At 45.3% G+C, this 22,478-nt stretch overlaps 1 protein-coding gene across 1 annotated transcript in view; it reads right to left on the bottom strand.

The window, feature by feature from the left end:
* The window catches only part of ADAMTS2 (ADAM metallopeptidase with thrombospondin type 1 motif 2), a 168,423-nt gene extending 154,572 nt beyond the window's left edge, over positions 1 to 13,851 (bottom strand). Inside the window, exons 1-2 of the mRNA XM_042826472.1 lie at positions 13,764 to 13,851; positions 12,515 to 12,876 (exon numbers count right to left, since the gene is read on the bottom strand). Coding sequence (XP_042682406.1) covers positions 12,515 to 12,876; positions 13,764 to 13,851 — 450 coding nt within the window. The remainder of the gene's footprint in view (positions 1 to 12,514; positions 12,877 to 13,763) is intronic.
* Between the last annotated feature and the right edge of the window lie 8,627 nt (positions 13,852 to 22,478).

The following is a 22,478-nucleotide window of genomic DNA, read 5'->3' as shown; positions in this document are numbered from 1 at the left end:
AGATGCACTGAGTTCAGTTTGCTCTCGAGTGCAGTAATTGTTCCAGCCTTGTCCTGCAGACGCAGTTGGGATAAATGAGGCCATGGCTTGTTGCTTCCTTCTCCTTCCGGATGGATTTGTTGGAGGGGAATATTTGCTGAACAAGGATTTTGTTGTAAATAGGCAAAAATAGCACTGCTTTCTGTCCATTCCCGCAGCACGGGCTCCTCATAAGCTATTCTTATCACCTCGGCACTCCAGTGCCAAGCTCAGCATCTCCCCTGCTAACGCTGACCTGCTGCCTCTGGCTGTGCTCCCTTTGGCCTCTGTTGTTCCTCAGCCCTCCTTCTCACCACAGCACATGCAGGGACGTGACCTCCTTGCTGCTCTCAGTGCCACACTCCTCCACAGGAACCACAGCACATTTTCTCCACTGAAGGAAATATTTGCAGCCACAAAAGGGTGAGCAGTGCAGTGCACCAGCTCCGTACGGTCGGTGGGGAGCGAGGCTTTCAGACAATCCGTGCAGCTCTGGGATCCCAACCCTTTAGCTATGGTGGATCACACTCACCACCCCTTGGCTGCAGTTTCAAAGATGGCCGTTTGCTGTGCATTCCTCTGTAGAGGAACGATGCCGAGAAGGTCCCTGGCTCCATGGAAGGGATGAGAACTGATTACAAGGAGAAAGCTGCTTCCACACCCATGAGAAATACAACAATTAGGGCTAGTTGAGCCACTGCAGTGTGCTGCCCACTGCCACTGCCTTCATGTTTCTGTTCTTCCATGTCTCAAGAAGTGCCAAAAATTATAAATAGTATATTGGATTACCCTTATAGAGTGAGTCTATCCCCAGAATGAACCGTATTGTTCTGTGGAGCTGTCCTCTGGAGTCGTGGCCAAATGCAGCAGGAACAGGAACAGAAAAATAAATCTTTACTGGGGACTAAGCCAGGTTCCTGGTGATATTATGAGCCATAATCAGTACCTGAGGGGTCTGAACCAAAGGGAGCTGCCTGCCCACTTTTGTCTCTCTGCCTTGACCCCACTGCCACCACTTTATGAGGCTGGGAAGCACAGGCAGAGCCTCCTCACACAGATGCTAAGAAAGCTGATGGAAAGCACTACCGAGCACCAGCAGGGCTATATCAAACTTTAGGCAGCCTGCACCCTTCCTATGCCACAATGCCACAATGATGAGGCTTGTCTCATTTTTAAGACAGAAAACCCATGGAGATACTCATTGGGTGGCTCCCGAAAAGACCCTGAAGTTTAACAGGACTTCATCTGGCTGTGCCATGACAAGATGCTCCACGGGTGTTTCCTTCACTGCGTTCTGCTCCCTCAGGGCACTGCAGCATCACAGCAAGGCTGTAAGGTCACCTTCTGTTAATTAGAAGTAGTCAAAAGTGCAGCTCCACCACGGTCCTCAATGCAATCTCAAAGCCTCTCTAAGCGAACATTTTGAGTGTTCCAGCACTTTCTAATCCATGTTGCCCTCCTTGAGTGCTAACAACTCCTCCATAAGACGGCCTGCAAGAGATTAGAACTGACTTACAGGAAGTCTGGGGTCAGTCTGTGTTCAGTATTCTTCCCAAGGATGCTTTAAAGCATCTCACAATTGGTCACCAATAGCCCATAACTCACTAAGCAGCCTCAATGTAAGAGATTCTGCCTCTTTTAATTAAGTATGTGATGTCCTAACAGAAAATCAAAATTTTGGGATTTAGAAAACTCCTTGCAAATGTTGGTGTTATATGAAGTCAAAGTAATGGAATTTGTGGTGCAGAAGAGATAAAAAAAGGACTAAATTTGACCTGATAGGTCTCTAATATTAGTGACAAATGATCTGAATATACACAAAAATTAAAACAAGAAGAGAAAAAACCAACATCTTCTCACAGTGGGATAGCTAGGACATAGCATAGTACTTGCAAGCAGTGATTTGATATTTCAAAATTACATCCTTGGGTTAAAGATGACACAGAGCCCATTGTGCAAATGCACTATAAAAGGTTTCCTCAGCATGAATGTTTCCTAACTCCACAGGTTAAAGCAAACACCTCTTTCCAAAGGAACACAACATTGCCAGAAGCAGCTAAACCCCTTCAAAGACCCAACTAGATTCATCATGGATAAATTTCACATTATTAACACCACATTTATTCAACAGCTCTGCCAATGGTGCTGTGATTTCTACAGGCTTGCACGATAACACAAAAACGTCACCAAAATTACGTCAGCACTGTAATTCAGAGCCAGGAAGACATTAGGCCTTCAGACCCAAGCCTCTGTGTAAGAGCCCCCAGCACTTGCAGCTGAGCCTTTGACCCATCTGCCCTTCATGACCAAGGACTCTGAGAGCCCTCAGGATCACTTCTCCCAGTGCATTTTTGCTATTTCCAAGTATGTCAACAAATCCCAAATACATTCCTTTACCAAATCTCATTTGAATAGCACATATGCAGTCTGAGTCTCTGCATCCTTCTGCTTCTCAGGAAAGAGTGTATCTCTTTACAAACCATGATAGCCTGTAATTCAGGCTGTCGGAGGAAGGCATGTCACCAAGAGAGTGTGAAAACATCTAATTACATAAGGCCAGGTCCTCAGCTAATGCAAAGTGACAGAGCTCCCAGAAGCCCGTGGAGAAATGATGCCATGTATTAGCAAAGCTCTGGCTCAATATAACTGAATAGACCCAATGTCTGATTTGCACACCTACTGACAGACTGTTGGACTCAAGACCATGAAGATCTCAAAGAGGGCACCAGGGAGATGGAAGATTGCATCAAAGAAAGCAAACTCCTGTTTGGCTGGATGCTATAGGATCAGCTATTCCCAAGCTACCAGAGCAGCCTGTTGAACAGGCACCCAGTTGGAGCTTTTCTCATGTTGCTTTCTCACACAATTTGGGTATTTTGGATTGAAGGGCTGGGTTTGGCATATGGGGAGTTTTCTGTAAAGCTGCTAGTGTTAGTGAGGTCAGGGCTAAGCTCAGGCAGGGACAGGAAGATCTGTACTTCCCTCCAGCCCTACCCATGGAATGTCCTCTCCACGTGGCTTCCCCCAGGACAGCTCCAGCTGTGTGGGAGCAAAGAGGGGCAGATGCAGAAAGCAGGAAAATCTTTCTTGTTCCTGGCTCCATCCTCATAGAAGAAAGAGGCAGAAGAGCTGTCAGAATGAGCCTGCAAATTCAAGGCAGCTGGAACTGTCTCATCCTTCTGGCATGGGCAAGAGGAGGGTTTCTCCTGGTCCCTCTGCCTCGCTTAAAGCATCACCTCTCCTGTGAGGCAGAAGGGGAAGAAACTTTAGCAGAGCTATTTCAGTTTGAGGAGCCCGCAGTTCTGCCCTTTTCCATCCAACATGTGGGATATAAAAGCAATGGAAGAGCTGCATTTCAGCACCTCGTCCTCGACACCTTTGCCATCACTGCACCAGGGCACAGAGAACAAAGCAAAAGACAAAGCTATGGTCTGATTTTACCCCACATGAATGTCCCCTTGCTAATCAATCTGCCCAGGCAGATCCAAACGAAGCCAGTGAAACCAAAGTGACTTCAACAGCTTTGGAACAAGCCCAGATATCAGCTGCTTGCAATGGGACCTTCCAGTCCGTTATACAAAATGATGACGGATCATCAAAAATTGACATAGATCTATTTTTACTGTGCAATTTTCTGCTTAGAGAAAAGCAAGAATATACAGTATTTTCATAGGTCTGGCACTTCTACTGTGATTTACAGAATATATGCAATTATTGTTGGCCTTAACTGGGCTGCAGTGAACTACCTAGTAATTTTATTGTAGTTTATTTATAAATCCTACAAAGGAGTGTCAGTGAATACAGGACATCATGCAAGTTCTCCTTTCTTTGCTTGTCCATTAATTACTCAGCCTGAGTTTCATATTTCTCTTTCAGAATGATAAATCATCATTGATTAATCCCATTTTTACACTTACTGCTTAAGTCAGCCTTAATGTGCCTTCACTCTTGCAAACATTCAGAGCTGACAGACACTGCTACTCCTTAGTTATTCAGCACTTTGGTTTCCTGATGAATGCTGGATCTGCCATTTTCACAGTGAAACCTAACACAATTAGGAAACTCTGAGTTCAAGCTTCATCGTAAACCTGAAAACAATCCAAATTCATCCCTACAATTTCTTCATCCTTAAGTGCTTTATTCGTTTTGAACTGATGCGGCATAAAATTTGTGCCTCTGGGTCTTTGGGGATGTTTTGACTTTACAGCAGGATTGTGACTTAGGTCAGATTCACCATGCCCTGCAGAGAGAGGTTTTGAAAAGTTTCGAGGCCATATTTTTATCTACCTTTTACTTACTTTGTGTAGGGAAATATTTCGGCATTTTCAGCCTCGCAAGCAGCACAGGCTGCCAGCTTCCAATATAACTCGTGTCACGTGAGAGAGAGTTGGCACACGAAAGACTCTTGGCCCAGCTCAGCTGTCTTCATCATCAGGTAGTGATTTATTTCTCAGAGACTGTTTTTTAAATACATTCTGGTTTGCAGAATGCTTTCCAAAGAGCATCTTTCACATTCCTTCCACAGCTCCTCTGCTCGGGGAAAGAAAAAAGCCTAGCAGTTTTTACACTGAAGAATCAAGAACTTTATTCTTCTGCATATGGGTTGGTTGATGGTGATTTACCCAAAAGTCATGCTTTAAACAAATAAAGCCACTATTAAAACAGTAACCACAGCCTGTGCTGCCACCTATCCTTAATCTCGGCGTTTTCTTCAGACTTCTTCTCCTTCAGAGCTCCAGGCTCTGCCCCGCATGCAGGTCTCCCTGCAGCTGATGAAGGCTGCAGCACCTCTCCTCGCAGCAGAGATGCACACACGTGGCCCTGGTGGGGCACACAGCATGCCTGTGCTCGGGGCAGGGCTGGCTGTTAGCTCCGTTCTATGCACATGGATGGAGCAGCAGCAAGATTAGCAAGCCTTTGGGGTCAAGTCTATGCTTTCCCCTCTTCTATTCTAAATTCTGTCATTTTTCGGTATTTTCATTATGACATCAATGGGTTATCGTTATGTGTAGCTCTTGAAATACTTTGACTCACAAGAAAGCAGGCTTTTTCTTTCCTGTTGAACTCAACATACTACTTTTGCTTTCTCCATTCCGTACTGAGGACAGCATTCATTGCGTGATGCCAGAAAGCCCCTGTTCACCTCCACCACATGAAGCAGCAACTCCTCCTATGGCTTTAATGTGTCAGTGTAGCGCTGCCCCTGGAGCCTCTGTCCTTCTGGGCATGCCTTGTCTACCAGGATTGCAATGACACTGAGTGTTTTTTTGTAACAGCATTAGTAGGTTTCATGCCTAATTTCAGTAGGAATGGATTGGAATCTCTCCCCTGAGCTCTACCAAACTACAGGTTAAATGCTGGAAAAAACTGATCTGCCCATGCAGTGAAAATCAAACACAGAGGTGAAACTACAGGAAAAGTTAAAAGGAATGACAGGAGAAAGGGGGTTAAAGTGGCTCACAGCTCACCACAGTAATGGAAAAAATGATAATGCTGTACTTTCAAGGCGTAAGATTCAGAAAGTACCACTGACCCAGAGCAGATTCAGCCTTTGAGCTGCCCATGGAGAGATGTACACATGAAGAATTACCATTATTCATTTACTTTGAAGAAAGAGGTGACAAGCACAGCAAAAAATAAAAAGGAAAAAAAAGAAACCTGTAAAATTCTACCTAAACGAAGATAGTAAGAAAGAATATAGATGTGAAGCAAATGCTGATCAGCAGTGACATAGCTGGGGCAGTAAGCGTACATCCAGGCTGATTTTCACTGGGCTGGTGGATTCTGAGAATTCAAGAAATACGACTGATTTTCCTGTGTCTTTCCCTTGAGAAAAACTCCTCCTTACAGCACTTGTTTTAAATAGAAAACAGACCCTCAGATGAAAAAGTTTAAAAAGTAATGGTGAAATTCACATTTGTGACTCCAAGAACTTCAGGTTTGAGGAAAGTACCCCCCATTTTGAGATCCGGGAATAACTCAGAAGATCTATAGCAGAGACTGGGACTTAGGGATGAGGAAGCAACACTCTCTTCAGCACTTGAGGAGGATGCTCTTCTTTTCAGTGTTACCGTTTAATGGAACAGAGCTGAAAATAGCGTGTGAAATGTAGGCCTTTCACTTTGCAGACCATTAAAACTGGAACCCGCTGTGTCAAAAGTCTGCAAATAAAGATGAATTTAAAGCACACACACAGATAAAGGGGCTAAAGAAACCAGATGTGATGTGTTAAGGAACTTATTGAAAGCTCAGAAGAACGAAAGCAATAAAAGGAGACTGCGATCCGAAAAAGAGGATGTGCACAGCAAAGCTCTTCCCAGGGGAAAAACAACAGAATGCAATTTTGTGCACCTTCCTACAGGAGACTGAAGAACTGCTCCCTGATTCTCTGTTTTAATCAGACCCGGTATGAGAAATGTCCTGGCTGAATGTGCAATTAAGTAATGGCATGACCTGCTTACAAAGCAACAGCCACTGTAAATAAGAAGTGCTCAGAAATGGGTCAAATAGAACATCTGTGTGCTCCATGCAGGAGAGGTCCTGCTCCATGTAACTGCTGGTCTTGTGGTTGATCCAAACATGCATTTTCAACTTCCTGTAGCAAAAGGTGTATATATCATTCCAGTGTGGGAATGTCTTGCTACTGGAAGAAATCTGTACTGCTAAATTCATTGGAACACCTTTCCATGCCACGAGGAAGCAGTGAGGTGGCACTAGGACAGCTAACAGCCTGCTTGAAGGACACACCTCTGAAAGCTGAGCAGGGACAGACTTCTCAAAACAGACGTTCTCTTTATGCCAGAAAGTAATTATGACCTTATCAAAATTAGTTACTATATTTGGGTCTTTGGTGATGGAAAGTAGAAGGAGCCATTAGGCCAATGCTGTTGGGTGCACACTGTTTAATACTCAGATTGTAAAACTAGAGCTTGTGTGGTCAAAGAGCTCAGCTGAGGTACTCCCACAGAGAGGACAATCCAAGGTCAAATCAGACATAAAGAAATACCTGTGTATCATCCACAGGCCCATAGCATACCACAGAAATACAGGTAAGATTGCCTGAGGATTTTCTGTCCGCCTCTGTGATGTCAGAAATTACCCTGCTCTCAGATAAATGTAAGTGAGGTATTCCATGCGCAGAAGATGCAAAGAAAAAAAAATAGTACTTGCTGGTGAGAGATTCTCTTCTGAAGAGAGCAAAATGAGGATAATTTACTCCAGTTAGAGGCTGAATCATAGTGTTTACATTCTCTGTGTTTCAGGCTATAATTCTTACAAGGAAAAGTCTCTGCAATTTACAAAGCAGAAAGGGCTGACTAATTGGTGCTAGCTGGGGACATGAACCCAGAGGATGGATTACGAACTAAAGTTTTTGCCTTGTGAAAATATCTGGACATTCTTGAGTATTAGGGACTGAAATAGCTCCACTGCTTTGTGTCAGGTGATGCAGGTCTTTCATGCAATGCGTATGAACGGCGATGTGCAGGCTCTCATTCTGCTCCAAACTGACATCCATGCTTGGCTTAAACAGGTGGAGAAGCCAAATGAATTGGGAAGACCATACGTGTTAATAGAGGTCTCACTCCAATCATCTGCAGGGGAAGGAATTATTTGCATTTCTCCTGCCATTGTATCAGTCCCGCTTGTTGCAAAAGCGAAAGGCCCACAGGTGTTTGCCATTGCCCACAAAAAGAGAGGGCAACTTTGGCTTGACTTTTTTTCTTAATTTTAAGGGAAAGCCCCCAGATGAAGAGATCGCCTACGCCAAGTTTTAACCCACTAAAAATGTATGCAACACAATCACAACATAAATGCTAAGAACTTACAGTACAAAAAGAATTAGTGGAATTATTTGCAGCAGACATCTGTTTTAGCCATCAGGTATTGGACCTGAGCAGACTTTGAAGACAATACTGTGCTACCTTGAGTTCTGCTTTTCTGCTCCATCACAAGCCAGTGAAATCCAAAAACCAGATAAAGCAGAAACAAAACTAAATTGTAAAGCCATATGAAAGCAGGAGTCCAAATGGAAAAATAACAGTTATATAAGCACGTTTGTCTTCTCTGTTGTATTCATTGTGAGCAGATCCTTCACCATTTTGCCCAGATGAGTTGTGGGATCCAGGTAAGATGAGTTTGACCCATCGTCAGCCCTGTGGGCAGTTTCAGGAAGGCACCTCTATCTGGAAGGTGTTTAAGAATACGACCTTAAAGCTCACTGACTTCAAAGAGCCCAAGCAGATGCTCAAAGTTAAGCAGGGTTATACTGAACAAGGGCAGACTTCACAGTGTGTTTAAGCGTCTTCATGAGTGCAGGGAACACAGTAGAAGGACAGAGGGAATATTATCCCAGGAGGGAAAAGGTGGGCATTTCATCACATGGGTAGTCTGAATTGCTCTTGGGAAAGCTGTTTGAATGAATCTGGGATATGGGCTCCCACATTTATAATTTACATTACATGTCTAAAATTAGGCCATGTGAATAGTGAAAGAGGAGAGAAAATAAATATATTTCAACCAGTTGATTTTAAAGCAGGAAATCAAACACTAATAACACAGATAATGTCTTGGGACAATTGATAGACATTCACTTAAGTTAACAACAGCCAAAGCGCCAGCCAGTTCCTGGAGATTCATGACTGTTCAGTGAAGGGAACGCACCGCCAGGAACCCACCCAGGTCAGCTCAGTACTACAGCTACAATTAGTTTTGGGCAACAATCTCAAAAGTATTGCTGGCTTCCCAAGCGTTTCTAGAAGAAATAGCATCTGGGCAAGCAGCCAGCTAACAGGCTTCTCTCAAACAGTTATTGCAGCATCCAGGAGAGACTGAAATGCTGTAAGGCAAACCCTGCCTATTTCATCCCATAAGAAGAAATACTTATGACAGTTACAATAGTAAGTCAGCTGTGGCTTGGTACCCCAAAACAGAACTCATGAAATCTAATGCTTGTAGTTCAGTAAGAAAACTCACAGCCATAAATGTCCTCGAAAGCTTACTTTCTATAAATGCATTTCTAATAACTTCCCATTTTAATGGCAATGTAAATTGAGTCTTTAAACAGCTGATGTTTTCATTTTTGTGTTTTATACTGATTATAAGAATTATTAGAATTACACTAATGAAGCAAAGCTAACAATCATATGCCCATACTGGAGCTGATATTCTTCTAGTTGCCTCAGAGTGTGAGATCGTGCTGACTCCCCAACGCAAAGCTGTGATCCTCAGGCTTTTAGAAGCCCCTATAAATTTGACAATAAATTTGATTACGAGGCTGAAGGCAATTATATGCTCATTACCCACACCACTACGTTGCACATACTGTGATCCTCCTGCATTTGCCTGTGCTTAAGCACATGTTCTGCCTCACAAACCACGAACGTTATGAGGAAATTGGGAGAGAGTTTATGCCTCTTACGTTTCACAACCAAGTAGTGCACGTCTGCTTCAAGCACTGCATGGGTATTTACTAAAATAAGAAACCCAGATGCAGAAAGAGTTTGTCCCCAGCAGTAGGCTCACCTGCTGGGTTAAGGGAAGGACTTCACTTATTTCATGGCATTTCCACTGTCCCAAGGTCAGCCTGCTCCCTCATCTCCAAACGTGTCCCAGTAAGGACCTGGCCAAGGCCCGAGGCCATCCTCACAGCACACTGTCTGCCGCAGTGTCTGACAGGCCACACACAGACACTCATGTTGGTTTTGCCCACTTAGATGAAGATTACTTTGAGTTCCATCACACCAATCGAGGTGAGACCACATTGTCCAGAGTGTTGGTATATTAAGGCCTTCATAAAAATTCTGTATGATAAAGCTCACATCAAAAAAACTATTGATCAGCTTTAACTTTCCAGTGATCTGTAAAGATCCATCTGAACTCTGAAAACACCTAGACTGCATACTTAAGTTCTCTTCAACTGTCTCTGATTGGATTTTTAAGTCAGCAGAAATAGTTTTGTCATTGATTTCTGTCACAGAAAACGAAGAGGCCCCAAACTGCATGTGCATCTCCTCAGTCAGAGCAGCAGATAATTCTGCATATGCATTTTCTGTACCTCTTAATTTCTTCAAACCGGTGCAGATTAAAAACCTTTGCCATTTATAGTACAGTTCAAAAATCTGTTCGCAGATCTACTATTTACATATAACTCCATTCCAACAGCCTCTCATTTTGGCAACACCAGCAACACCAGACAGACTCCTCTCAGACAATAATTGGAAAATAAGACACATTTGGCAGTTAAGTGCAAACCAAAGGGGATGTTCTGAGGAAATAACATCAGAAGTTGGCAAGATGGCAGATGCATTCACTTACTTGAACTAAATTCAGTCAACAAATTTTGCAATGTAAAGATCAAACTTTGAAATTTAATTCAAATATTATTTCCACCTTCGTATCCAATTGCAAAAGCTGGAAGGCCACCAAAAGCACAAGCAGACGTCAAAGCACCTTCAACAGCAGGCATTTCAAGGCATTGGTGGAAACAAGTTTGCAACAAACAACTCTAGCACTTGTCAGTTGACAATCAGTTGTCAGAAAGCACCATCCCTGGGAAGGAGCTGCAAATAGAAGCGGTGTGTTAAGAACTTTGGCCACGGGATGTACACCAATGGGCAGCTGAAGGAAAATGCACCAGTCTGCTGAATCTCTTCACTGAGGTAAACAAGATGTGAAGCAAAATGGACGCAAAACCAAGTGAGAATAACCTTCTTGATGAGTTCATTCCCATTCAAAATCCCAGTAAATCTGAGAGCAACATACAGCCCAGTGGGCCTTAAGGATGTCCTGTCAACAACATATTGTTCAAGAGACTCTTTAATATACTTTGCAAACACAGCAAATGAAAAAGTAAACTGAGAGAAGTAAGTGCACTCAGCTTCAGTTCTTGGCTGGTGAGTGCTGGGGAATTGCTAGTATCATTTCTTGGAGTTTCAATAATTCTAATGATACCTGTTTTAAACTCCCCCCCCCCAAAAGAAAGAGAGAAACTTAGGATGGAATGGGTAGAGATGGAACATAGGACCCAAGGGATCAGAGTTCAATTTGTTGCTCCAAACAGATTTAGTGCACAATCTCAGGGAAATCATTAAAGCCAGATGCTTAAAGATACTGAGGTAATGCTGCAGTATGGCTTCAAGGACATGGGCAACAACAAACGTGCTCCCACACCAAACCAAATCTTCTCCTGATTCTTATAATGGACAACGCAACCAAGAATACTGGACCCATGCACACAGGTTGTGGATTCAAGCTGTGGAACGAGGCTCCGCCCCAGTGCTGCAGTGCCCCGGGCAAGGAAAATTTGCCCTAGACAAAGTGATGCGTGCTAGGTACAGGGAGACCAAAGCACTCCTGCTTCCTATGAGAGGCAGGCCTCCAGGGTCACGTTCTGCTTTTAAATTGCTCTTCTTGCACAACACTGGTGTTCCTCTTGCCCTTGGACAGCTGTACACAGCAAACAGAACATTGAAAGCTGCTTCTCCAAGCTGGAATGCATGCAGCTAGGAGAAACGACAGGAAAGGAAAGAGTCAAGGCAAAAGTATTTGACTCCTTTCCATTCTCAGATAGCCAACATACTATCCCCATGCATGTTATCATCTTGGCACAGCAAGCAAGTGATTTTCTATGATTAAATAAACAGAAACACAACTGACTCATACTAGCTTTTTTTTTAATGCAGGGAATAGAATGCATTAAAATACAGTAATCTCAAAATTACAAACTCTAAAGGATATGGCAAGAAAATATTGGCTAGATTAGCAGTTCATTATCAGAAACATAGCCTTTTTCTCAGTTAACGAATTTCTGTGCAGTAATTACTGTTCAAGTGATAGTAATGGTTAAGGATGTCAGGTACAAGCGGTTATCATTTGACTGCTAAACAAGCACTCCAGGACTGAAAGCTGCAGCAAGTTTTAAAACACACAGCCTTGCAGAATGAATCACAGAGAGCTGCTTCACTTGTGGAACTCAGACTCTTTAGAGACTTTCCATCAATCACTTGATGAGGCAATAAAACTCACTGAGCGAACGATCTATGAAAAAAGACTGAATAAATTGAACTTTTCCAGGGCAGAAACGCATCTTACCTACGAAATTTGTTTACAGGGCAGTCCAGCCCATTATTCAGGATCAAGTCTTCTAAAATTTCCCTACGCAGACTGGAAGTGAAAAGCCGAGGAGGATTTCCAGAACATGACATTTCATCCTGTTGCCAAGGTGTCAGGTGCCTCAAGTAACTTTACCACAAATCAACATAAATCTTGGCTTCGGCTGCTCTGTTACCGAGCAGCTACTGCAGAGCATGTGCTCCAACTTCCAGTGCTGCTGTCTGTACAGCAGCGCCTGGTGCAGCGCAGCTATTCCCACACAAGGGAACATTAGTTAATTTGCATTCACAGTTACCATATGAGGTGTGAGTTTATGGCAGTCCACACATTTTATACTTAGAATATTAATGTAATTATCTTAGATATAATAACAAAAGTAACTCACCAACCCATCGCAATTGCTGATAGCAACTGAAGCATTTGGCAGATCAGTGATATCCCCAACATAGAGGCAATTCCCATAGAGAGGTTCGATGCGAGTCTCATCCGAGTCCTCCTGCCATTCAACTGTTGCTCCAGGGGCCACGAGCCTGGAGTTTGGCCGCAACCTGAAGTGAAACTCTCTTCCAAAAACAGTGACATTATAAAATATTTGCTCATTTGCTGCTTCACGTTGCAAGTCGTCCACAGCTCTCCTGAAGCGCGCTCTTGGCGGTCCGGACACCAGGTGGGATAGGAACCTGCCCTCTGAGTCGGTGCTGGTGGGGATGACAAGGCTGTACTCCTCTATATTCCTCAGAATGGGATCTTTGCAGGGAGAGATATGAGAGGAGAGAGATACTGGACCTAAACACGTCCTGATGCCGCTGGATTTTTATTCTATTATTCATTAGCACAGCAGACACTTACATAAGGCAAACGGACACTGCCCTGTACAAGCACTCGGTTCGCCAGCAAGCACGAAGCGTACAGAGTTCATTCAAACTTGCCGTTGCTCCCCAAAGCAGCGGACAGCTGCCCGAGCCCGCCCGCCCGCGGGACCGCGCGCTCCCGGCCACGCAGCGGAGTCCCGAGACCCGCAGCGCAGACCCCGGAGAGCGGCGGGGCTTCCCGGCCGGGCGGAAACGCTCAGAGGGCGCGGAGCCGTGCCGGGAGCGCTCGGGGGGTCAGGGGAAGGACCCGGCGCGCGGACTGCAAGCCCGTAAGGGCCGCGTGTCGCTCGAAATCCCCGCGGCGCGGCGGGGATGGGCCGGCTGGGGACGGGGACACCGCGGGCAGCAACCGGCAGTGGTGCCGGCGGCCGCCCGGGTACTCTGGGACGGCGGCGGCGGCCGAAGCAGCGAGAGGAGGAGCAGGCGGACGAGCTGCCGTGCGCTTCGTCCCGCGCCGGGAACTCCGGGACCGAGCCTTGCCCCGTGCAGGGCGGGCAGGGGCGGCTGCGGCACGGCTGCGGGCACGACGCTCCGCGCCCCCGTCCGCGTCTCCGTCCCCATCCCGGTCCTCGTCCTCGCCCGCCGCTCGCAACTGGAAACCCGGCAAAAGCGCCCGTAGAAGAAGTTCGAGAGGAGCGGCAAACCGCGGGGCTCGCAGCCTCGACTTGAGACGGGCGGGCTGCCCGGCACCGGCCGGCGGAGGCAGGGGGAAGCGAGGAGCCCGGAGGCGGCGGACGGCAGCGGGACCCGGCGCGCACCTACCTCTGTGCCCGGGACGCCGCGGGGCAGCGGCGGGCAGGCAGAGCGCGCAGCAGAGCAGGACGCAAGCGAACCCCGCGGGAGGCTCCATCGCGGCGCTGCCGGCCCGAGGCGGGGAGCGGCCCCGGGGCTGCCCACAGCCGGGGCGGGAGGGAGGGAGGCGGCCCCGCTCCGCTCCTCTCCGCTCCTCTCCGCGCCGCTCAGCGCTGCCCCGCGCCCCGCCGCCCGCGCATTCGCCCAGCCGCAGCCGCAGCGGCAGTGGCGGCCGCGCTCCCGGCTCGCAGCGAAGCAGAGACACCAGGAGGCGGCGGGGGTATAATACTGGAAGCACAGGGCGTGCGGGAGTGAAGTCAGGCTGATTGACAGAGGAGCTGCCACACGGCGCAGCCGGCCCGAGGGGAGCGGGGACTGCCCGCCCTGCCCGGCCCCGCGGCTCCGAGCCGCCCCGCTCCGCCCGCCTCGGGGCTCGGGGTGCGGGGCTCGCGGGTGCCCCGGGGCGGCGGGCGGGGGCTGCGGTGCCGCCTGGTGCGGGCCGCTCTCGGTGAATTCACGTGGGAACGGGAGCCGGGAGAAGAGCGGTTCGGGCACCCTCGAGGGAGCTGAGCCGGAGGCGGGGGGGGACCCGTCGGAAGAGAGGAACGGCTGGAAAAAGTGCCGGCGGCCCGAGAAACCGCGTCACGGGTCCTCACTTGGAGAATAAATTCCCCTAAGTAGCAATTTCAAGGGGGAAATTATTTGGACTGTTTGCACAGAAGGCTGAAATGACTTGCTGCAAAGCCATCCTACCATCTTATCTCAAATATCTGCAAAATGGAGAGAGAGGCTCTGGAAGCATTCAGGAACACTATAAATACAATATAGAAGAAGATTTGTTAAAATAATTAAATAATGAAGAGTGGCCTTTATGGAAAAAAACAAGTTATATTTGTTTCCATATGGCCAGGATAAATGCCATACCGCTTATTCCTTTCAGATAATGTATATATTTACTCAGCTGCTACATTATCAGGATCACATGCTGTTTTCATCATTTTATTCTTTAACTTTGCAGAATCCCAAGAGCCCTTCCTGTGCTCTTGCTGTCCTCACCAGCCCAGGCCTTCCCTACCGCACACAAGTTTGCAGGGTATCTGCCTCTCCCAGAGCCTCCACATTTGCATGCAGTGGCTTGCTGCAGGATCTGGTACTCTGCCAAGAAATTTTCCTGGGTATCCTTGGCTATTCTGCTCCTCTTACACGACTACAGGTCCAATTAATACTTGTAATCCCAGTATTCCAAACACAAATGAAGGGTACGGGAGAAAAAGATCCGTGCTGCTCGGTGCCATTGCCTGGGCTTTCTGGAGCCCAGGTCTGAGCAGCTGTGGCAGCACATGGCATCCTCCCTGCTTGGTTCGCTGCTCCTGTTCGATCTTCTCATTTTTTAGGTTAAGGATAAAAAGGGAAAGATTATTCTGAATAATGGAGTAGATCAATTTGTGCATTACTTTCAGACATCCCTTTATCTTTTAAAATGACCTCTGCTTGGGGTGGCTGGCTGTGCTGGGCTTCTCCCAGTTCTTCCTTTTGGTTTGTTTGTCTGTTGGCTCATTCTTTGTTTTGTTTTGCTTTTGCGAGTCCATACTGAGCAGCTTCTCCTACTTAAAATCTCATAGACTTTCATCAGTACGCAGCTGGAAACTTTCCAACTTCATTTTTATTGGACTTGTATTTTAAGCTGATGATGTGGCTTTTTTGTGTTCCATCCATCCCATCCTGCTCAAATTGAAATAACTTCTGCTCATAAACTTGAAAGGGAGAGGAATTGGCCATATATTTGAAATCAAAGTTCCTGTTTCTATATGATGCATCCACAAAAAAAATTAAGGAGATGGGGTAGATTACAGAAAAAAATACAACCCAGCCAACAGTTCCACTAATTAAGATAGGTTTTAGTTCTTGAAAAAATTGGAGATTAAAAAATGTGCTTTAATATGGATAACAGCTGCACTGCAAAGTAATGATATAAACAAAAAGAACCAGTGATGCCTCTGTGTAGTTTATTTCCACACAGAAACCAAGTGCTGTGTGCATCCCTTACTATTCTGATGCACGTGGCCAGAACCAAGAACTCTGCAGCTCTGATGGAATTACTGATGGAATTATTTTACAACCTTCTTTATAATTTTCTCTTAATCCTGAGCTGAGAACAAGTGTCAAACAATGGGGCCAGATCTGCAGTCGGTAAGAACTGTTTTTCCACTGAACTCACTGGACCAAGTCCTGGTCCCTCACTGAAGTCTGTGAGACTTTTGCCATTGACTCCAACGGAGTCAGGATTTTATGCAATAGATTCACAGTGCCAACTCAGACCAAGTGAGGATGCACACATGGCACAGCAATGAGCCCCTTATCCTTCCAGACAAAAATGTATCCAAGTTTGATCCAGAAGAGGAGATCCAAACCTCGCCAGGCACCACAGAGCATGAGTGGGTGAAACTGCAGAAGAGCAGTTCTTGAACCCTCACTCTGCTCTTACACCACTGTAGCTCAGGGAATGCCCCCTCAGAACTCATTCTCTATTTTCTAAACTATTGCTCAGAATTCTTGACAGGCAATCGAGGTCGCTGCCTGGGTTTCCATGCAATGGCCTTGCCAGGATGCTTCACATTTTTTTAGAATGAACCAGGAAAACTCAACACAAAATGTATGTACTGCTGCATTACTCATCCTTCACAAACCTCTCAATTAATTGGTGTGAATGGAGTCACATCATGTTTATTTTCCTGGAATGAAGGGAAGAGGACCGAGATAGCGAGGCTGCGCTCTGCCAGTTGGAGCTGAGGGCACACATCTGCTGCTGCCAAACGTGACTACCATCACACAGACATTTGCCTTTGCTGGAGACAGGCATGCAGAAAGGAAAAAATGATGTGCTGTGTCCTGAATGAATACCTAGTCTGAAGGAAAGGGCTTCTAGCAGCTTATGCTGGCATTCCCAAAGCAGCTTTAAACAACCCAGCTGAGCCATGAACAGCCCTGTGACTCAAACAATACAGAGTTCAGCGCTGCCTGCCTGCCTGAATATTTACTTGGATTTACGGATTCTGTCTGCTCTGGGTTTGTGCAGTCAGTCCCAGTTCCAGCCTGGGCACATGCGTACAAACTGCAGTCAGGCCTTTTCTGTGGAGGTTTTCTCTCAACATTTAGTTTTGCTCGGTAAAATGAAAAGATCCTGAGCATACATCACCAGCTGCTGCTCTGGAAGTGTCTCACATGCACATAACTACACCTCACGCCTGGCATTTCTAACATCTCCTGCTGTTTTCAAGGGAGAATCTTCAGTTGGGCTGCGAGGGGAGATGACTGGCTCAATGTGAGCAGGTAGCTGGAATCTTCCACAGCCTCTGTGATCCAAACAGCCCAAGGTCTCACATGAGAGGTTCCCCAAAAAGGAGTTCTCATTTCTGACCTCATTAGTGGGAGAACAATGCCATTCTGCAAAAGGCTTGTGCATTGCCTGCTTTGTTTCTAGTGCAGATTGCTCATTGCATTCGCCCTCATCTCATGCACATACTTTGGTCTACGTCATATTATACAGCTTAATAAAAAAGAAGAAATGTTAAAATAGCATGCCAGTTCATTTCTTCCACAGTTGGCATTTCCAGACTCTACAACGTTTGAACCCTTTTGCCACTGCGTGGCAGTTACATATTGCCCATAAAAAAGGCATGTGTGATGTAGGAGCAGTGGATGCTTCAGAGCAGTAGCCACAACGGCAGCTGTCCTGGCTTTGTTCCCCTTTACCTGAGCACAGTAGTGAGATGAAATATCACACAGACACACACACACACACAAAGAACTCAAAAGACCAATGTAACAACACAGTTATCAAATTTTGATAATTTCATTTCCACTCTTTTCTTAAAGAAAGGTAAAAGATTATTTCTGGCACCAAAGAAATAGTGTCAGAAAAATAAAGTGACAAAAAACTAAATTAAAGCAGTGACACCAAGGCTAGACGTTTTGATTCTTGAAGCAAGAAAGGAGCTGACATGACCACAAAGTCCTGCCTCCAGCAGGAGATGCCGGCTGGCCGTACAAAAGGGGCCGTCTCCTCTGCCCACTCCTCCAGAATTTTACCTTCAGCCGGCTCCCCGACCCCCCGCACATCCGGCCGCGTCAGGACAAGCTGCAGATGCCTTCTCAGGCTCACTGACAACACAGGTGCAGATTTCTTCTGCACGTGGCCCAGAGCTCCTGCCTGACTGTGGCCGTGCAGCTGAACCACACACACCGCTGTGCATCCAGGTGTGGGGCAGAGCACAGCAGCACTAGGAGCTGGCTCCAGCTTCCAGCAGTTTCTTCTGCGTTTGGTTGAGCTGCTCTGTGCTGACATTGTGGCCCATAGCACACGTCCCATCTTAATTCCCCTTCACATTTGCTCTGTCATCATAACTCATAACATTTCATTGTTAACATTTCTTTCAATAACTGCCTGTATTTGACTGCTGGGATGAACACCCTGTGATAATAAGTACAGTCCCTCCCCTATGTTTTCACCTTGATTCTTTCTGTGCAGATTTGCTGCCTCGCTATTAATATTCCAGCCATGTGATTTATCCCAGCATGTTCCCAGAATACTTGCTTTCCCTATATAAATATTTGAATGATCTTAATTTCAACTAATTAGTACTGGGACACTTGATTTCCCTCCTGAAGAATTCTCATTTGATACCAACCAGTTCCTTTCTGGTTTATGAGATCTACATTGAAGGAAGAACATAGAGTTCCTGAAAGAACCACTCACTACTGTAATAACTGTTCTAGCTTTCTTCATTCAGTTCATGTCAATCTGATACCAAAACAACTCTCCTAGGTCTACCATCTCAGAAACACCAGGTGCAACAGGCAGTGACAAGAAAGCATCCCTCCCCTGCCCATCAACACGCATCAGTCCCGCAGGAAGATGGAGCTGAGGAAGAACATTGGCTGTGATCTTGGGGGCAAACCTACCGAGCACCTTGTTGTGCAGCACATGTGGGCAAGTCACCAGGTTCAGGTTCATGCTGGAGGTGTAACGGGAGCTCGATGGCCTCGTGTCACCCTCTGGGTCATCACCTTTGCTATCAGCTTCAGCTAACAAAGGAAGCTTCCAGCAGCCAGGCCCCAGCTGACAGTTTGCCTTTCCTTTTTTTCCCCAGTGAGAATCTACGTGTATGATTTCATTGAAGAACACTCGGCAAGCTTGGCTGAAATATTTTGACTGTGCAGTGCGACTTTTTAAAAAGGGAGGAATCAACATCCTCCAGAAGAAAAATTTCTGAGGGGAAAAATGTGTTTCAACCAGCTGTACTTACAATTCATTCTGCTAGAATAAAGTCTTCTCAGAAGCATTTCTGCCATGCAGGTTGCTCTGCTCTCCAGAAAACCACACCACTCATTTTTTCTGATTTACCCCCAAAGCCATGAAGTGGCTGATGAGCCCAGATGTCTTCTTAATGAGTGAAGGTGCATGTAAAGAGCATATACTAAGTAAGGCAAAAGTAATTATTTGTAACTACAATAAATTGGTTTAAAAAATATTCATAGATCTAATTGAGTAAAGACAAAAAGCAGGATTTTCCCAAAATCAAGGAGTTAAGAAGCATGAGAATTTTTTTTTAATAGGCTCTATCAAGATTTTCAGATTCAAATCTCTCTTGAAATAAAAGAAGTTCTATTTTCCAGTTGCCTGTTTCACAGCTGCAATTCCGGTAATAGGACATCTCAGTCACTTATATCTTCACAAAAAACAAATACCCATTCAGAATGGGAGATTTTCCAGCCTCAAAATCATTATTTGTGTATTTATATTGAATGAATGCCTAGAAGGCCAATGGAAACTGAGGTCTATTGAGTTAGGAAGACAGTGAAGAAAGTGACCTGCCTAAACACAAAGTTCAGTGCAGTTCAGTAAAACAAGAACAGAAATAAGGATTTCTGAGCTCTTCCAATAACTCACCTCTGCAATCCTTACCTATTACTTGCTGACACACTTTTCAAACAGCATTCGTTCTTCACATTTACAAACAAATTCTCTGAATAATTATTTCCTTTAACAACAGAAGTCTCAAGCTATTTCCCTTCTCTGTTCTCACCGCCTACACCACCACCTCGAGAGATCTGGTGCGTTTGCAACTTAGCCTTTTTTTTCCTTCTCTTAATCAGGCTTCCTGGGAGCCATAAAGCTGAAGGAGAGAAAACCGTAAATAATTGCATCTTCAGAGAAGAGTTTAAGCTTTCAGCAGTGGCAGAGATAGTGAGTTCATAGGCCAGCACCAAGCTTGATCAGAAAAGTCCTTACAAATCAGGTTAAGGGAAATTTACTCCTATCCAGGATCCCTTATTTGAGAAGGTTTTTCGTCGGTCACTGAAATGATATCATTTCTGTAGCTGCCGTTTAAGGATATAAGGAACACAGAAGGAAAAGCACAGCAGATTACTGGGATCCTGTCCAATGTGGAATATCTGCAGCCTCAAGTCAAACAAGCTCAGAAGGTTCATGGAATTTGACTCAGTGAGAACTGCCAACTCGGGGAAGGTCACAGTCACAGTGCTCAAAAGATAAAGGAAAACACTTCTCAGTCAGTCAGGAGATGCAAAACTTTGTGGAATGTGAATTTTCCACCATACAAAAGGAGATTTTTGTTGAACTTGTGAATTGTGCATTTCTTTTAGCTCCAGTGTCCTAACCTGCCAAATTATGTGGCATTGCTCGTGGACACTGTTCCTAACCCTTCACTCATTCAAATGAAGGAATGAGGGCAGAGTTTCTTCAGAAATATTTGAAAGCAACCCTCTTCCTTGCATCATTTGTCCTGGGAAAAAAAAAATCAAGACAAGGACTTGGACTAGAATAATTCCTCTTCGGTACCATAGCACAGAAGTTAAATCCCATCCTTGACTTCTTTATAACCCCAGAACAGAAGTTGGGTGTGAGCTGGTACTCTTAGAGTGCACGATAAATTGTGTCAAACTAGCATCAAAGGAAAATAGCACAGAAAATCTCTAGTAAGCCCAGGGCTATTATTGAAATGCATGCAGTAAAGCAACCAAATGCTTCTGGCTGTTTGTTGGCTCATTCTCCAAATGACACACTGGGGTCTGCTCTGCAGTCAAACAGCTCTGGCTCGGGCAGGCACATGGCATTCCATATTTGCCTTCTAAGCTAAAAAACTTGGGCTACACCAAAATTCTTGTAGCCTTAGAAAGTTCACTTTACTAGAAATAATAAAGCAAGTTTGCAGAAATGGAAATTCAAGGAAACACGTTCAGAAAGCACAAAAACAATTTTCACCTGAAAATTCAAAGCTGCAGAAAGCTGGCTTGGTGCAGCAAATGCAAATCATGCGCTAGGCATTTCAGTGCCTCAAGGGAACAAAGGCAAAATGTGGGTGTTTCTAATGGCCTTCTTCATTTTGCAAATGTAATAAAATCACTTCCAAAGAGATACCTAACGTTCAGCAAATTTATAGCTGGTTTTTGCTCCACTTTCAACCAATGGCGGACAAGCAGAATGCAGCGCTCCGTCCATGACCTGAAAGCTTGTTAGCAGCCTCCCTTGTTCTCTGTATTGATTTCAGAGTATCACAGGGAGTATCTTATGATTGTTCTCGTCCTTTATAGACATATAAATCAAGAGCAAATTCACTGAACTTGGAGCTGTGACCCTCATGTGATATGGATGTTAATACAATCAGAACCACCTACTGGCAATGCATTTTTGAATTATTTCAGCCTGCTGTGCTAATAGTGTCCCAGGCTCTAACATGTCGTTTTTGACAATTATTCAAAATGTATTTCATATTCAGAGAGCAAAGAATCCCTAAACACTGAAGCAGGTGAAAAGCACGCGGTACGTCTCCTAAATGTGATCCCCACCGTTTATTTCCTCAGACATCGTGTGGTAATTTGTGGGTCTGGGGACAGCTTGAGTTTCAAAATCATTAACCAGCTGCAACGTAGGGCTTTATTGATCTGTTTTCACACTCGCAGTAACGATGTGGTACTGCATGAGAGGTACTGCACTAATGATAGCAGTGCGTATGTTTCGCATTACCCGACAAACTTTTCTACCTATAATAATCTTTGGGCTCTGTCTTCTTTCAGTAGTAATGGCTCATATGTCTTGTCTATGTCCAAGACAAATTTCTTAGGTGCAGGAATAACTCTAATTTCTGATCTGTCTGCACCATGAGCGCAAGGCCTGTTTCTCCAAAGCCTTTCTGAACACATCTAAGCAGACCTGCAGGACTCCCCCAGCTTTCTCCAGCTCAAAGGCATGTTTTGGTTGAGTGGACAGAGCTATCAGCCGCCAGAAATAGCTACGCCTTCCACTTGGCATATTTGTTTCTAGCATTCTCCTTACAAAAGGACGAGGAATGCTGCACACAGTTCTGCCAGAGCAATGCCTGAGTACAAAAACATTCAAAGTCTTCCAGTGAAACAGTAGTAAATGACACGTGCCTCTTATTACTGCTGATGCAATCCTTGATAGAACACATTTACTTTATCTTTTGCAGCTTAATAGAAGTGTGTAAAATACCCAGCTTCATTAGATGGCATATTACAAGACTTCAAAGAGGACCAAATTCTAAATAATCTCTCTGTACTGAACTGCGGGCAAGCTCTGTACAGACCAACAGTGCAACTTCCACTGGACGGAGCACAGAATAACACACCTAACACCCCTAACAC

The sequence above is a fragment of the Centrocercus urophasianus genome, unplaced genomic scaffold (assembly GCF_019232065.1).
Source record: "Centrocercus urophasianus isolate 14NV4802_14NV808 unplaced genomic scaffold, USGS_Curo_1.0 seq_26, whole genome shotgun sequence".
Lineage (NCBI taxonomy): Eukaryota > Metazoa > Chordata > Aves > Galliformes > Phasianidae > Centrocercus > Centrocercus urophasianus.
Note: the sequence above shows the minus strand (reverse complement) of the source record. Positions and strands in the feature narration are given on the sequence as shown.